We start from the raw sequence: 18133 nt of genomic DNA, 5'->3' as shown, positions 1-18133 counted from the left end.
CCAGGCTCAAGCAATTCTCCTGCCTCAGCCTCCTGAGTAGCCGGGATTATAGGCACCCGCCACTATGCCCAGCTAGTTTTTTAATTTTCAGTAGAGACGGGGTTTCACTATGTTGGCCAGGCTGGTCTCGAACTTCTGACCTCAAGTGATCTGCCTGCCTCAGCCTCCCAAAGTGTTGGGATTACAGGCATGAGCCACCACCCACGGCTGTAATTTTTTTTTTTTTTTTTAAGACAGGGTCCTGCTGTGTTGCCTGGGCTGGAGTGCATTGGTGTAATCACAGCTCACTGCAGCCTCTACCTCCTGGGCTCAAGCGATCCTCCCACCTCTGTCCCCCAAGTAGCTGGGACTACAGGCGAGCAACACCACAGCCAGCTAATTTTTAAATTTTTGGTAGAGACAGGGTCTCCCTGTGTCACCCAGGCTGGTCTCAAACTCCTGGTCTGAAGTGATCCTCCTGCCTAGACTTCCCAGAATGCCCAGGATTACAGACATGAAATCTGGCCTGGCCTTAGATATGTTTAGATACACATATACTTACTGTTGTGTTACAATTGCTTACAGTATTCAATTCAGTAACAGTACAGTAACATGCTGTAGAGATTTGTAGCCTAAGAGCAATAGGCTATACCATATAGCCTAGGTGAGTAGTAGGCTCTACCATCTAGGTTTGTACACTCTATGATGTTCACACAGTGATAAATTGCCTAATGATACATTTCTCAGAACATATCTTCTTCATTAAGCAATACATGACTGTATGACAGAAAAGCAAAGCAGGTGTTAAATTGGGTATTTTAGAAAGTCTGAGGCATGCCAAATTCTTGGTGTCTTTTGGTCAAATAGATTGAGAAAATAGCCAGGGTGATAGTATCTTCCATTTTGTCTAGATAAATGCTGGTCCTGGTGTAATTATTAATAGGTCCCTCTTTCACTCTCATTTGTCCTCGTTTGGACAACATATGGTCATTCTAACTTGCCCCCAAAGGGAAGAGCGTTGATAAAGTTGTAATTTTCGTAATTGTAAAACACATGTAAAATAAAGGGAAAAACCACAAAGAGATACTAATTCTAGGAAGAGTAACTTTTGATTTCTATCTATTGATCGTTCTTTGGAATAATGATTTCCAAAGATGACAGTGCATTGGCATCAACTGGTAAGCTTTTTATAAATAGAGTTTCATGGATCTCACCACAGACCTCTGCTGAATTTATACTAGAATTTGAATTTGACATTACCAAAAATGTAGCTATGCATGCAATGCAAATGTACCAGGCAGCTTTGTTAGCAAGCTTTTAAAACTAGCATATAGAAGAATGTTTCATTCTGTGGTTTGGATAATGTTTGGGGTTTTTGGTGGTGGCTATCTTGGGCCTTTAAGGGTAAGCCTGGCATTGAAATGAGTTACCTTTTTGTTTCAGATGTCATCTGGGTGATTCTCAGTGTGGAGGTGGGTGGACTTTTAGGAGTAACGCAGCAGCTGTCATCTTTTGAAACGGAGTTCAACACACAGCCGCATCGTAAGGTGGAAGGAAACTTCAACCCTTTTGCCTCTCCCCAAAAGAACCGACAGTCAGATGAAAACAACTTAAAAGACCGTGGGGGCTCCGAGTTCGACTCGATCAGCAAAAACACATGGGCTCCTGCTCCTGACACATGGGCTCCTGCTCCTGACCAAACTGAGCAAGACCAGAATAGACTGTCACAGAACTCTGTAAATCTGTCTCCCAGCAGTCACTCAAACAACTTATCAGTAGTGACCTACAGTAAGGTAGGTGCCCTTGGAGAAGAGAAGGGGTAGGTGGTGGGCCTTGGGACTTGTGATACCCCTTCATGGCAAACCTAGAATCCTAGACTGCCGCTCCCCAGAGGAGGTTCTTTAAGACTGCTCAGCTCTCCTGCCAACAGCAACAACGCAAAAGCTTACCCTTTCTCCCCTTTCCCTACCCCCATCTTCATGTCCTGTGGATGTTGCTTCATCCACATTTATAATTTACTCCTGTCTCTGCTATGGTTTGGATGTTGAAAGAGTGAAGTTCTTTACCTTTAGTATTTTAAAAAAAGAAAGAATGTTGCTCAATTATTTATTCTAAATATTGTTGTTGGGCTTTGCTTTATTTACCCTGTTTGCATGTCTTGTTGATGTCTTTTTAGTCCTTTATGGCCCATCGACTTCCTTATCCATGACCCAGAGAGTCCCCAGTGATATTTTGACTTTTCAAATGTGGTGAATAAGTGAGAGTTGTTTGTTGAGTTAACTGTGATTTTAAATATTCTGATTGTTGTGAGGCACTTTTCTAGGTGTTTGATTTCTTGATCTGTTTTCTTCTATGCCAATTGATTAAACAGTGTCTTCCACAGTTTGCTAGGGTAATGATGGTGCCTGGTTGTTGGTTTTGTTTGGTTGAATAAAGCCCTGATGCTGGGAGTTCATTGTTGTAGGTGGTTCATGTGGTGGAGTCCTGTGAGCATTCCTGTGTATTCTTCTCTGAATAATAATGCTGCATATTAAGCCTAGCATCTTACCCATATTACCACATAAACTGTTATGTCTGTCCTGGCTTCAGTTCATGTTGGCGTTCACCTTAAATTTTGAAAATAAAGTTTATGTTTATTTGAGGGGCAAGTGACTATGTTGTAAGAATGATATTTTTCTGATCAGTAGTTTTATTTAATTTTTATTTTTAATTTTTTCCAAGATGGAGTCTTGCTCTGTCACCCAGGCTGGAGTGCAGTGACACAATCTCGGCTGACTGCAACCTCCGCCTCCTGGGCTGCTCAAGAAATTCTCCTACCTCAGCCTCCTGAGTAGCTGGGATTACAGGCGCCCACCACCATGCCTGGCTAATGTTTGTATTTTTAGTAGAGACAGGGTTTCACTATGTTGGCTAGGCTGGTCTCGAACTCCTGACCTCAAGTGATCCTCCCACCTTGGCCTCCCAAAGTGCTGGGCTTACAGGCATGAGCCACCGTGCCCGGCCCTCCTTTTTTTTTGTTTTTGTTTTTGTTTCTTTTTTGGAGACGGAGTTTCGCTCTTCCTGCCCAAGCTGGAGTGCAGTGGCGCAATCTCGGCTCACTGCAACCTCCGCCTCCCGGGTTCAAGCGATTCTCCTGCCTCAGCCTCCCGAGTAGCTGGGATTACAGACATGTGCCACCACGCCCAGCTAATTTTGTATTGTTAGTAGAGATGGGGTTTCACCACGTTGGTCATGCTGGTCTTTAACTCTTGACCTCAGGTGATCCACCCGCCTCGGCCTCCCAGAGTGTTGGGATTACAGGCGTGAGCCACCATGCCCGGCCTGACCAGTAGTTTAAATGTGGTCTAGATTAAGAGACAAATTAAGAAACCTGGTGATGTGAGTCCTCTTTCACATGGTCTAGTAGGAAAGACTTCATTCAGTAGTAATAGCATAAATGAAGGATTAGTTTATTGGTTGATTGGATGTTCATTACAAAGGATTTTGTGGATTAGTGTTAATTGTATAGGTTATAAGAGAAGTAAATTGGCAAGAGAGTAAATTGCCTATATTTGAGGAAAGACGTTTCGCATCTTAACACTTTAATAAATAAAATATTTTCTTCTAAGCTCCTATTTCTCTAGTATTTTTTCTTGAATTTAACCCTCCAGAGTCTGTGACTGTTCAGGGTGGTAAATGGGCCAGCCCTGGGCTAAGCATGCTTTGTTAGAATGAGAACTTCAGTCTGTTGGGTTTAATGGGAAGATGAACATTAAGGCAAAACAACCAGTTGCTCCTGTGCTTTCTCTAATGGAAGCTGCCTCACCCAACTATGAGCTTTCTGGCTTGGCCATCACTGCAGTTTTAGGAGAGGGCTGCTGTTCTTGGCCAGGGCACTGTACTTGTCTTCCTGAATTGAGAGCCCATTAATTGTTTTCCTCTCCTTTAGGGACTGATGCTTTTTAACCACCTCTGTGATGGTTGCACACAGTCATCACAGACGGTTGGGAATGGTGGGCTGGTGTTTTCTGCCAGCTTTAATTAAGGTCCTACCAGGGGTTGCTTCTTTTGGAAGGGCTGGACTATGGTGAGGTTATTGACTTATTTATTGGAGTTGATGAACTCCTAGTATTAATATGTTATCTATTTTTTTTCCTGGACTTTGTAGGATCATTTAGAAGTAGCATTTGCAAGAACTGTAGAGAAAAGCTTCCCATTAGAGATAATATCCAAAAACTGTTGACTATAATGTGTTGAAAATGTGAAACTTAGATGCCAAAGAGAAATTGGGGTCTCCTTTTTTTCTTAATCTAAGCAGAATCTTAGAAAGCATTTATATGAAGCATCAAGCAGGTTCCCTGAAGGCATTTCTGGCTAAAGTTGAGTCAGCTCCACTCTAGCTCTTAGGGCTCCTTAGAATAGGGTGTAGGAGGTAGTCATCAGTAAATATTCATACATCTGTGCACTGTTCAGAGCAGTGTACATCGTACATTAGGAGACTTGAGGAATAAAAGGATCCCTACCCACTAGGAGCCCACAGTACAGTAGGGGAAATGAAACATGCACAAAGCAATTAGAGAGCAGTTCAGTCAAAATGAAGTATGAATTTGGTCAATAGAGAGCAGTACAGTCCAAATATATAATTTGTGTTTTGGGTTTTGTATGTGTGTGTATGTATTGTTTTTTTGAGATAGAGTCTCACTCTGCCACCTAGACTGGAGTGCAGTGGCACAATCACAGCTCACTGCAGCCTTGACTTCCTGGGCTCAAGCAATCCTCCATCTCAGCCTCCTGGGTAGCTGGGACTACAGGCTCACGGCACTACAGTCGGCTAATTTTTAATTTTTTTTGTAGAGATGGGGTCTCCCTATGTTGCCCAGGCTGGTCTTGAACTCTTGGGCTCAAGTGATCCTCTTACCTTGGCCTCCCAAAGTGCTGAGATTATAGATGCAAGCCATTGCTCCCAGCCTGTATTGTATGTAATGGCTGGAAGGGTGCAATAAGAGAGAAGCAGAGATGAAGTGGAGATGGAGTTGAAGGAAAGGGCTTTGCAGAGGATGGGTGAGATTTGGAAAGATGGACAGACAGCAAGGACATGGAGAACAGTTGAAGTGCCAAGGGCAGAGTGAGTAAGGGGCCTGTGGTTGCGAGATATGGGTGATGGACAATGGGAGATAGGTTCAGTTGGTTGCAGTGTGTTTTTTTGACGAGTAGGGATGGAATAATTATACAAATGACGCTGAAAAGAATTGGTTATGTGGAGGACATCTGTCATAAATATGAATGGATATCTATCATAAATCTTTGCTAAAGGTGAGCCTTAAATGCAGAGATAATCCTAAACATTTATATTTGGCTTGAGAATATGTAATTTATTTATTTATAAAGGCAGGCATGCTTGAGGTTCTGAAGTGTATACCTGACAAAGTGATGAGATCAGGTATATATCAGAGTTTTTTTTTTTTTAACTATTTGAATGGGCTAGGCATGCTGCCAAGTACTTTACATGTATCATCTCATTTTTAGATGAGGAAACAAAAGCTCAGGGGGCTAAGTAACTTGCCTAGTATCACACGGCCAGTGAGAGGCAGAGCTGGAATTCAAGTCCAGGTGCCACATTACTAAAAGGTGTTTCATGATAGGTGAACCTGAGCTTTCCCTAGATCCTCCTGTTGGGCTGGAGGTTGTGTTGAGGGAAAGCTTGTATTGAGTTGATGACCAGTAGTATCAAGGTGTGAATGAGGCAGAGTTTAAATAAGATACACAGCCCTTATATAATCTGATCATTGACTATGGCATCTTTCGAAGAGCTCCAGTGTTTGCTGGGTTTTTTAAGTAGTGACTTCTTTTTCTGGTTGATAAGAAAGATAAAGTATTTTTACACTCAAAGTACACAAGCCATGTGGTGTTTATAGTAAATTAGCACCCTTTTATTTGTGAATGAGTGGAGAGGAAGAAAGAGACCTCTGGGGCTCTGGAATTGGGAAGTATTTTCAGTTCAGCCCAGGTGCCATTTTGATGTTGTTGTTGTTGTTGTTTGTTTGTTAGTTTTTTGAGACAGGAGTCGCGCTCTGTTGCCCAGGCTGGAGTGCAATGGCATAATCTCGGCTCACTGCAACCTTCGCCTCCTGAGTTCAAGCTATTCTCCTGCCTCAGTCTCCCGAGTAGCTGGGATTACAGGCACGCACCACCACGCCCAGCTAAATTTTTGTATTTTTAGTAGAGATAGGGTTTCACCATGTTGGCCAGGCTGGTCTCGAACTCCTGACCTCAAGTGATCTGCCCACCTCGGCCTCCCAAAGTGCTGGGATTACAGATGTGAGCCACCGTGCCCGGCTCAGGTGCCATCTTTATTGGCTAGGGAGGAGGGGTGCCTGAGGTGCTAGTGTCAGGGGTCACTGAGTTGGCAGTAGATCTGATTAACTCCAGAGAGATCCCTGCTTGCCATCAAGGCTGGGAAAGAACATGATGCTCTGGACGCCTATGACCACAGTTTTAATAGGCAGGTAGTTTCCTGCTGCCTCCATAGTTAGAGTTTAACTTGCTAAGGTTGGTAAGATGAAGGTAAAAGATTGCTTCAGGCACCTGCACTATGAGGGCTGGGTGGATATGTCAACAGAATGGCACATCTGTCAGTGCCAGGAAACGGACACCCTGGAGTCCTTCCCAGCTGTTCTTGAATCGTAAGCTCCCTGAACTCAGTGCTCTGTCCCTGGGGGGAACGCCTGCCCTAGCTGCATCCCACAACACAAAGGGGTTTCCTGTGGGAGAGCTGTCAGAAGGAGTCAGAAAAGTAAATATATCCTGACTCGCCTCAAAGATTCATAAATCTGGCTCCCTGCTTTTGTTAGAAATTGGCTGGCCTCATTGTCAGCTCAGTTGTGGCTGAACTGTCTATCCCAGGTGAACAGTGAGATCAAGTACTGGTGAAGGCTAGAAAGTGTTTTAATTATCCCTTTTTATGTGATTAGCTGAAGAGCATCTGACGATCAAGTTAGGGTAGGATAGGTGCTCACTCTGTTGACTCAAGGCTAACCTTGCTGTGAATTCTAGCACTCTGACTCATCTCTGGGGGGCCAGAGTAGCTTCTGTTTGGACAGTGCGAAACTGATGAAAAACAATTCACAGAGATGTGGAAAGAGAAAAAAAAAGTCCTGTTAAAGTTACGTACGCCTTTTTCTTACATGCCAGTAATTTTTTAAATTTCACTGTTTTCTAAGAAGGCCTTTACAGAGCAATAAGACCCCAAATAGTCTGATTCAGGACAGCTGGGAATAAGAGTGTGACTGGCAGAATCGAGGGGCTGTTCTTTAGGACAGCTACCTGCTTTGCTTTTTTTCACTAAAGGAGTAATGATTTACACTGGGAGCTGAAGAGGACCCCAAATTCACTTATTTTGTTACTTGAAATATGGCTCTTATATTGTGTTTGTTCTTTCTTTAAAAAAAAAAGTGTTTGAGGCTGGTATATGTCATATATTCCCACTTTAAACTGGATTACAGTCTGAGCCACTGTTATCACTTCCATCAAATGCTGGTTCAGAAGGAGAAACTTATTATTATCTTTGTGGGGAGGTTCATCCCGCTCCTCCAGAGCCATCCCTGCCAAGTGCCATCTGCTCGCGCGCTCGTGCTTGCTGGCTTGCTTTTGTGCTTATTCTCTTCCCCCACCCCCACCCCTTTCCTCTCTTGACAGTCATCCTGTAGAGCATTTTGTATCTGGAACTAGCAGGAGTCAGTCTGCTTCTGTTACATCAGAAATCAGCTCTTTTTCTCACCTGCTGCTATCTATGTTGACTAAAGCATAGAAGAGTTCTTTTCTCTCCATCCAGGTGAGGGTTTAGAAACAGTAGTGGGGGGTACTGGAGGAGGTTTGGAAAAGCAGATCTTTTGTTCTATGGGCCTGGCGATGTAATGGCTTGTGGATCTGTTATCTACTTTGAAATGGCCAAAAAGTTTAACATAATAATAAGAGAAGGGTTTGGGGTGACTTCGTGGAATTGGGACCAACATTTGCCCAGGCAGTTTGACCGGAAGGCAGGTAGTTGGTGTCCTCAACTGGGCTAGTGCTTATGTGAGGCATTAAGAGGGCACCCGTGTAACCTTCCCACTGCCATGAAACCCTAGAGTTGTCTTCACATGCAGATCCTCTCCATGAAAGGTTTAAAGATGGTTCAAAGAGAAGCTAGATGGAAAATTGGTGTCGCTTGGCCCCCTGGCAAGGAACAGGTAGTGAGAACACACTATTCTCACGCCAATGAAAGTACATTAATCAGAGCTGTAAAACTATCATTGATTGAGCACTTATGTGCCAGGCACTGTGCTGAGGGCTTTTTTAAATTTAATTTTTATTATTAAAATTTGTCAATGTACGTAGTTTAAGGAACCAAGTAGTTCTACAAAGCTTATGGCAAAAAACTCCAGTCACCTCCCTGCTTCCCAGCCTCCAGTTTTTATTCCCCAGAGACGATAGGCTCAGTGCTTGACATGCATTACTTCATGTAGTCCACAAACAGTACCATGATAAAAGTATTGTTATTATCACTCCTTTACAGTTACTGAGACTGGTTCAGTGATTTGCCCAAAGTCATGTACCGGGGTGATAAGACCAGGATACCAACAAAAGCAGTTATTTTTGACTTCTAAGCATGCTCTGTTCTCTTAACATTGCACTGCATTGCTTCCCAATTGCAGTGTTCAAGTGCACATTTTTATTAGCTGGGCTGACATCTGTGGGCTTTCTGTGATGTACAGCTACGTTTTAAATGAGGATCAAGGCAATTGTTGACCAAATATTATGTGACTTTTCTACTGTTAAACCTCTTCCCCCCACAAGCTATTGCTGTCTCTCTAGCCTCCAAGAAGGGAAAAGATTACCTAGAAACCTTCGTAGTCACTTGGGTTTAGGTTTTTGTTGGCATTGAAATTTTCATTAACTCGCTCTTGTTACAGCAGCATCTGTACTTTTTGATGTCACACACACAAAAACCAAACCTGTCTATATTCCTTGATAGTGGCCACAAGATACAGTCTCTGGGGTCTTATTTTTCTGGGACAAATTAAAAATCTCCCTTTGAATATACTGAGTATTTTAGAATTAGAACATACGTAGGGGCTGTCCTGCAGTTCCTTTAAAATCGAGTTTTGTTTCTGTAAAGCCTATCTGGAGAAAGAATATTTTAGGCAGAGGACAACCAGTACAAGCCCTGAAGTGGAAGTTTGCCTGGTGTCTTCAAGGGATAGCAAGGAGGCCAGTGCCTGGAGCAGAGCCACAAGAGGGAGTAGAAGAAGATGAAGTCAGGGCACAGAGACCAGATCGTGGAGCGTTTTGCAGGCCCTTATAAAGCTTTGGGCTTTTGCTCTGAGGGAAAAGGGGAGCCTTAAAAGGTTTTCAATAGAGGGGTGATATATGTGACTTAATGCTATAAAAGGAGCACTCTAGCTCTTGTGTGGTAAATACAGGGCAAGGATAGGAACAGGAGACCAACAGGGAAGTTAATGCTGTCATCCAGGCAAAGAGTAAGAGTGGTTCAGATCAGGTTGGTGGCAGCAGAGGTAAGAGAAGTGGATCTATATTGTGTAGCTAGAGCTAACAGGATTTACTAATAGGTTGGAAGGGGATGTAAGAGAGAATAAAGGATAACACCAGGATTTTTGGCCTGAGCAATTAGAGGGATGGAGCTACCATCAATGGAGAGGGGAAAGGATGCAGTAGAAGTGGGGAGAGAACAGGGTTCCATTTTGGATATGTTGGATATTTATATAAACATCTAAATGGAGGTGTCAAGTGGGCTGTTGCATATCCAAGTTGGATATAGAGTGTAGGAGAGAAGTCTAGGTGGAGATATAAGTTTGAGAGTTATGTCACATGGATGGCATCTAATGCTGTAAGACTGAATGTGATTCCCTAAATGATGAGAGGAGGTCAGGGTTTCTTAGCTGACTGATTAAGACTGTTGACATTTTGGGCCAGTTAAGTCTTTTTTTTTTTTTAAACAAGGCAAGGGTATATGTGTCTTAGGCGTTGTACAGTGGTTAGCAGCATGCCTGGCCTTTTACCCACTAGATGCCAATATTACCGCCCTCCTTCCCCACAGTGTAACAATCAGAAATGTTTCTTGACATACCAGATGTCTCCTGGGGGACAAAATTCCCCCACTGGTGAACCTCTGGCATAGTTAGAGGTCCAAGGACTAAGTTTAGCACTATCTAACATGTAAACCATTTCATACTATCCACAGTACCTTTACTGCTTTTATTCTTATTCTTCATTCACAACACACTTGTGATTTCGTAGTTATAATCCTCATTTGAAAAAATAAGAGGGAAGTATTATAAGTAACTTGCTCACATTCACACAGCAAATTGAAGGTGGGCTGCAGGCTGGAACCCAGGGATCCAGTTTGAGTCTGATGTTGTAGAGCACACTACAGTGAGGTTGCTGGCAAGTGAAGTTTGCTGGCTATTCTCTGAAGGTAGTTTATGCACTTAGTGTCAGGTCGTAGAGACCTCTTTGTTCATTTGTGGGATCTGCAAAAGAATGTATGGCCGGTAAGAAGCAACACAGAGCAACCAAGGGACCTGTCCCAGTTGGCTGGCAGATTAGCACACTCTGTACCAGAAGGGACTTGCCAGGAGACTCTGGGCTTAATATTTTGATGATTCTCTTTTGAAAACCCAGAAGAGCCAGTAAAGTCCTCGCAGCCTTGCTGGTGTTTACATTGGCATGAATGTTGTGTGCATTTTTTAAATAAATTAAGCAAACATAACTATGGGCCTTAGAAAATGTCTTTTGTTGTTTGTAACATTACTCTCTGACTGAGAATAAAAAGTATCTCCAGGAACTTTCCTTTTTGTACCTCAGTAGCTTCAAAGCTGTCCAGCTCCATTTTATTTGCTTTGGGCTCTGAGCATTGTTTGAGGTTGTTCTGATGCTGTGCACTCTTGTGGCTGAAGCAGAGCTAATGTTCCCAAGATTGCCAGCACGTTTTAATTTGGTTATAAGGGCTCATTCTCTTCCCCGTACTCTGAATTCAGCATTTTAATTTCTGATGAAAGTTCTCAAAGTAGGACTCGTGAAATTTATAGGTTCAGACAGATAAAGTATAATTCAAAAGTGTAAGAATGGCTCCTGGTATAGATGCTCAGGTTTCAAATGACTTGTTCTCAGCTAAGTCTGCTTTAATTGTATTCCAGCAGGACCAGAACAAAATGTAAGGTTAAGAACTGTTGTATCTCAGGAAAAATGGGAGCTTCCTTAGAGCTGGGATGTTCCCCTGCAAAGGTTTGAGGGTCTTGAACTTTTTGCTGTGATTTCACTGCCTAAGGGCCAGTTAAAGCTGTTTGCTTTACACAGTCAATAATATTGACTGATATTATACAGTCAATAATACTGACTGATATTATTCAGTCAGTAAGTGAGGTCTCCTGGGTGCTCAGCCACTAATCCCTATCTTCAAAGAATTTACTATCTGATAACATAGATGTGACTAATCCATAGGAAAGAATAAGAGCCAGTAAAGATCAAGTATGTTGAATTCTAGTTAACTTTTAAGTGATAATAGGAATTTGGGGATGGCCAAAGCAATAAGACTTGGAGTAATCAGGAAAGTGATCCCTTGTTAGAGGATGGATTCAAACTGAATTGGAGGGAAGAAGAACCACATGCAGGAAGGCTCAGAGGCAACCACAGGCAGGGTGTGTTCACAGGACACTGGCCAGCTTGGCTGCAGTGAGTGAGGTGTGCCTAAAGAGGGTGGGGTGCATTTTGGAGGAAGACCTTTAAAAGCCAAGCAAAGGAGAGTTCACATTTAATATGAAAGGAGAGAGGGCCAGCAATGCTTTTGAGTAGGGTAGTGGCAAGACAAAACCAAATATAGCTGAAAGGAACCAAGAAGGAGAGAGACAACTTACTCTCTTCCCTTAATCCACCAGCCATTATGCAAGCTGATGCCTGTCAATTAATTGTAAGACACACAGGGGAGATGATGGCTTGTAAGGAAAGGGTAGTTGACAGAAAGTTACAGGAGCTTGAATCGAAATTCTGAGAGAAAGTTGGGCCAGCAGCCTTATCCTGTGTCCTAGCAGGGTGGCTACCTGACTAGGAACTTGAATAAGCTTCTCTCATGTTGGTGTCCTCCCCAGTGAGACTCTTACTGGTTCTTTCTTCCTTTTTAGAAATCTCCTCTACCCTAGGAGATGACCATGAAAGAGTTCTGTATAACAGCATCCCACTTGGATTCTAGCACACTTGCTGTTACATCAGATCTTTGGAGCTAGAATTCTGAAAAACAAATAGCTTTTTCCTGAAATCTTTACTAAAAGAGGAAGTCAGATTCAGCTAGGATCCTCTGCCTCCATGTAGAAACTTTGAATAATGTGTTTTCATTCACAATTATGTTTGAGTTTTATTCTTCATGGTTTTTAAAAAATATGTAAGGGGAGGTAGAGGGTGAGTGAAGGCTGTGGGAGTTGCCTTTTGCAATGGGGGACTTTGGATGGACAGGAGGATGGATGACAGGGAGGATGTGTGGAGGGAGGAGGGGTGGAAGTATGGGTGATAGAGGAAGGATGGAGGGATGGATGATGAAGGGTTGGATGAATGGGTGAAGGGAGGATAAACGGGTAGATGAGAAGTTCCTCAACAGGACTGTAGAAGTTAGTTAAGAGCAACAGAAAAACTATTACAGAGGCAGATATAAAAAGTTGTTTTTACAGAGCTTTAAAAATACATTCAGCACACTAATAACTGAGTTAAATGTTTTGGCACTATCAGAAGGCCTGATTGAACTGAGCTTGCCCTGTCCTCAGCCCTTGAGTGTAAAAGTAGGGTTTTTTCCTATTCTTTGGCTGGTTCTCACTCTCGTTCTCAGCCAGTGCATCAAATAGATCTTTGAATTTTGGGAAACTGTCACATGAAAGAGACTTGAACAGGCCAAGTGCGGTGGCTCACACCTGTAATCCCAGCACTTTTGGGAGGCTGAGGTGGGTGGATCACCTGAGGTCAGGAGTTCTAGACCAGCCTGGCCAACGTGGTGAAACCTTGCCTCTACTAAAAATACAAAAACTAGCTGGGCATGGTGGTGCCTGTAGTCCTGGCTACTTGGGAGGCTGAGGCAGGAGAATTGCTTGAACCCAGGAGGTAGAGGTTACAGTGAGTCAAGATCACGCCTCTGCAGGAGAATCACTTGAACCCAGGAGGTGGAGGTTGCAGTGAGTCGAGATCACACCTGTGCACTCCAGCCTGGGCGACAGAGTGAGACCATTGTTAAATCATCTTACAGAAGTCCTTCTCTCATGCTGACGGGTCCTGCTGTGCCACCGGCAGGCCTCCCGGAGTAGTCAGAAGGCATTAAGGAAAGGGCCCTGGTTTGCACATTACTGAGAGAGTGCCCATTGCCCTGCTCATTACTCCAGTACAGACTTAATTTTATTTCTAGTTAATGAGAGACTAATGGGTTTGATCAGGGCCTAGTCAGTTTCTGGCCCTTGCCAGCCAGGCCAGGCCTGTGAGCAGGGCCTCACCACACAATGTTTGCAGTACAAATCAGGACAGGACTTAGTACTAAACCCTGTATTCTTCTGTGTTTGCATTCAGTGTACATAAATGATACAAAAGGAGCACTAGGCGGAAGAAGCACTGACCAGGACTGACCCAGGAAATGAGGAAGAGGAGGGTCCTCATGGTGTTATCCGATAATGCCATCAGTATACACCAAGAGAGCGTATTATTTCTCAGCCATACAACAAAATTGCTTGTCTTTTTATTAACCTGTGTGAACCTTCTTATTTATTTAAATCAAATCACAAATAAAAGCAAAATAAAGACAGGTATGTGAAAGTCCTGTGTTGTGGTAATTTATCTAAACAACAAGCTTTCATATACAGAAAGAGTAATGCAAAAATCTCTCAACGAGACATCCTTTTTTCATTAGGAATTTCAGCCTTCTTTTTTTTCCTGGAATGTTAAAAAACGGGCTGACTCACCAGTCAGTGTATTTCATAATTCATTCATTCATTTTACTGATACCTGAGTCTACTGTGTGCAAGGCAGAAATAAGTATCAGGAACAGCTTCTGTCCTCATAGAAGGGCAGCCTACTCTTCTGATAGCACTGCCCTGCCTACTGATGAAAATAGGTGAATACAACTGAAGTAGAATGATTGCCTGTTTTTTAGTACTTTGGCATACAGTTGATGTTTTCTATCAGTGACAGTTTTTTAGTATTCCTTTTTGGAAAGGTTATTTTGACTTCTGTATAATTTTAGGAAGGACTCTAAGATATTGCAGGTTTACCCTCACATAAGATAAGTGATAACCACATCACTGGCTAGGAATGATTCTTACTATTCGACAGACACAACTATGAATGATTGTGTAAAACAAATCAGAGAGACAGTTATTTTTAGGTTTGCTTTGAGGACAGGATTATAAGTACTAGATCTTAAATTTTCCTTTTAGGAGATTGATAAGGATGAGACTGAGCTCATCTTTATGTCTGTAAATGTTCTCTAACAATATTTTAGGGCTGAGCAGTGGCTCATGCCTGTAATTACAGCACTTAGCCAAAGTGGGAAGATGACTTGAGGCCAGGAGTTCAAGACCAGCCTGGGCAACATAGCGAGGACCGCCCCCGCCGGCCCCCCACAACAAAATTTTTTTTTAATTTTAGGAAATTAGCCAGATAATAGCTTGCTTGCAGTAGTTATTATTGCATTGTGGAAATGCAGTTCAGGACTTGGCTCAACTACTGTGATCAATCAACTGGCCTAAGGCAAAAGTCTCTTCCCCAACACTGGTAAGCAGGAGGCATTGCTGCCTTAGCTAATGACTGTGGAGCCTCTGCGCTTTAAGAAGGCTTGCCTGCTCTCTAGCCAGGTTGAACTTAGGTCCCCATGCTCATACCTATGATAGCTGGTCAGTGAAAGCTTAGGGAAAGCTGAGGCAAAACAAGCAACACCTCAGCCCCTATGGACCTGAACAGTTTCATATCCCCTAGCAGATGTGGGGCTCTTCAATGTAGCCTTTGGAAACCCATTTCGGTGTAAGTGGTGTATGCCCTGGGCAACTGGCCTTTAGACCTAGAGTCAGGTACCAGAGTTTTTTTCTCGGTTTGAGTATTTATACCCTCCATTAGCATGGATAAATCAGTCTTGCTGCTAGTCCCTATGTGATAGGACATGATTATTCCTAGAGGGGAGTGGCTTTCTGAATCAAGCTCACTGAGTTTTATAATCAGGATGATGGCTTCGATTTTTGCTTGGGTCCGAGTTGAATTCAGGGTTCTGTGGTGCCATCTAATGCATATGCCCCTTGATCTGTTTTCCTTATTAGTAGTGGTACAAATGTAAGAGAAGATATTTCATTGATTCCAGGTTAGCTAAAATATTTGGCATCTGTTTTTACTACAGATAAAAGTTGAAGAGTTGCTAGGCTCCAGAAGAGAGTGAATGTTATCTGTATTGCCAAATCCTACTTTTAGGCTGGGATTGTCGTTGGCTACCAGAACCTGTTATACCAGGTCTTAGAACTACAGTGGAATCTGAAATGTGGACGGGCCTCCCGTTTTGAAAGTACCTGCATCCAGAAGGTACCGCCATGGTCTTCCCGCTTGGCCTACTGCCATAGGACTCCCAAGACAAGCTGTTCTTGGAATCTCTGCCAGGCTTTTCCTCTACAACTGGTGTTATGTTGCCTGTGTTCTGTGATCCGCATGAGACACCTATGATACTGTGTGTGAGGAGTCTAGATCGTAAAATAGCTTCCAAATAGAGTTGGTGCCCTCTCTCTTCCTTGAAGTGATGGTAATTAATTTAGGGGTAAGAAAAATAGAGCTTGTTCATCAAACTATTTTTCTGTTCCAATTAAACAACAATAACTCTAATATATAGTTCACTGGGTGAAAGAGAATTAGGTAGCATTTTTCTTCATAAAAGGCATGGAACATCAGTAAACAGAGTATCAACAATAACCATAATCTAAACTAGTTAAATGCCACATTGAATGGTCTGAGGGCCAGGGCACTCAAAGGAAATCTGAAAATGCACACGTCTTTATTCCTGTTTCTTCCAATTGCATAGAACCTGCTTTATTTATCTGTTAAGTGGGAATATACAACAGCTTTTTGACAAAGTCATAAACTGCCTTCTTCAAGTATTCTAGACAAATCATAAGGCCAGTACTTGCTTTATAAAGGCGCACATGAAGTGTGTAGAGCTTTGGACTAGAAAGCAGTTAAATTTAGAGTAAAGGGGTAAATATTTCATAGGAAGCAAATGCTGTTAGTTTTTTGAGTTTTCTTTTTTCTTTATTAAATTTATTATTTTTTTCTTAAGCCTCAGAACCTGTGACTTTGTTTTATTTTTAGGAGAGAAGGTCTTACTCTGTCTCGCAGGCTGAAGTACAGTGGCACAATCATAGCTCACTGCAGCCTTGACCTCCTGGGCTCAAGTGATCCTCTGGCCTCAGCCTCCTGAGTATCTGGGACTACAGCCATGCGTCGCCATGTCCAACTAATTGAAAAAAAAATTTTGCATGTGGAGATGGAGTCACACTGTGTTACCCACACTGATCTCCCAACTCCTCACCTCAAGCAGTTCTCCTGCCTGGGCCTCCCAAAGTACTAGGATTATAGACATAAACGACCATACCTAGCCAGGTTTTCTTTTTGCTGTGCATTTTTTTTTCCTGCACAGAGACCTTTGAGCATTGTATTGGTTCTAAACCTTAAGGGAATTAAAGCTTTTGTTGCTTTCCTTGGGTAGTTCTAGATGAATGAATGTTGTTGGGAACTGCTGAGTCAGGGCAGCTTATTTTAAGCTGCTTTACTTTCTATTAGGTTGGTGTAAAAGGTAACTGCGTTTTTTGCCATTAAAAGTAATGGCAAAGGCCAGGCTCAGTGGCTCATGCCTGTAATCCCAGCACTTGACTCTGTCTTGAAAAAAAATAAAAATAAAAATAATGGCAAAAACTGCAATTACTTTTGCACGAACTTGATAGCTCTGATGTATGTGACCCCCCTACCAGGCCTTGCAAAATGGAATCTGAGAGCCCTTTGCTGCCCCAGCCAACACTTGCTTGAGTGGGTGGATGCTGTGGCTGCTGAGATGGTTCATAGCTCATCTGCTAGAGGCATGGTTGGCTCGGGCTGACAGCCATGTGGCATTTTGGCAAATGCCAGCTGCTTCCCTCACCAGTGCTGCTCCCTTAATCAGGTTGCCTCACCTCTCTGAGCTTGGAGACCATGCTTGTCTCCTTGGATCTTTGTGAGGGCTAAAGAGAACATGTTAGGTGCTACTGCAGCACCTGGCACGTAGTGGATGCCCCATTGGTATTGGCCTGTCCATTCTCCAAATCATCTCCTGAGGATTTTTTGTTTAGTTTAGTGATACCACCAAGCAGCTAGAGATGTACTTCTGGTTTTGGGAGGCTTTATATGGAAAAACAAAAAGCAGGGATTGGGGAGGAAGCACACGTCATGGTCCAGCATGTTCATGGTTTGTGTAGCTGCTTTTGATGTTGGCACATCTTGGTGTGTCTTTCTTATAAGGGGAAGCAAGACTGTGGTGCTTCTTCCACTCAGCCAAGCAGCATAGAAAGTGCCTTTGGCAAGTTGGAATAAACCTTATCGTGTGGCAAGGGAGAGCTAGCGTGGGAGGAAGGAATACTGCAGTCTATCAAATTTGGATTTGAATCTTGGCTCTGCCTCTTACCATGTGATTTTTTTAAAAAGCTTGAGACAGGATTGGCCAGGTGCGGTGGCTCACGCCTGTAATTCCAGCACTTTGGGAGGCCGAGACGGGCGGATCACAAGGTCAGGAGATCGAGACCATCCTGGCTAACACGATGAAACCTCGTCTCTACTAAAATTAGCCGGGCGTGTTGGCGGGCGCCTGTAGTGCCAGCTACTTGGGAGGCTGAGGCAGGAGAATGGCGTGAACCCGGTAGGCGGAGCTTGCAGTGAACTGAGATCATGCCACTGCACTCCAGCCTGGGCGACAGAGCGAAACTCCCATCTCAAAAAAAAAAAAAAAAAAAAATTGAGACAGGATTTCGCTCTGTTGCCCAGCCTGGAGTGGTGCAGTGGCGTAATCACGGCTTATTGCAGCTTCGACCTTCCAGGTTCAAGTGATCTTCCTACCTCAGCCTCCCAAGTAGCTGGGACCATAGACATGTGC

General features: G+C 43.2%; 1 protein-coding gene across 6 annotated transcripts in view; it reads left to right on the top strand.

Annotated features, from left to right (window-relative positions):
* Positions 1-18133, top strand: part of ILRUN (inflammation and lipid regulator with UBA-like and NBR1-like domains) — a 111724-nt gene that overhangs the window by 89516 nt on the left and 4075 nt on the right. For 2 of the 6 annotated variants that reach the window (XM_054558724.2, XM_054558723.2), the window contains 2 exons: positions 1423-1772; positions 13555-13797. In XM_054558724.2, coding sequence (XP_054414699.2) covers positions 1423-1772; positions 13555-13563 — 359 coding nt within the window. In that variant the 3' untranslated portion in view covers positions 13564-13797. Of the gene's footprint in view, positions 1-1422; positions 1773-7653; positions 7790-13554; positions 13798-18133 lie in introns of those variants that run through there. The other 4 variants (XM_002816782.5, XM_024249010.3, XR_008526751.2 and 1 more) reach the window with 3 other exon arrangements.

Source organism: Pongo abelii, chromosome 5, assembly GCF_028885655.2.
Source record: "Pongo abelii isolate AG06213 chromosome 5, NHGRI_mPonAbe1-v2.0_pri, whole genome shotgun sequence".
Lineage (NCBI taxonomy): Eukaryota > Metazoa > Chordata > Mammalia > Primates > Hominidae > Pongo > Pongo abelii.
Note: the sequence above shows the minus strand (reverse complement) of the source record. Positions and strands in the feature narration are given on the sequence as shown.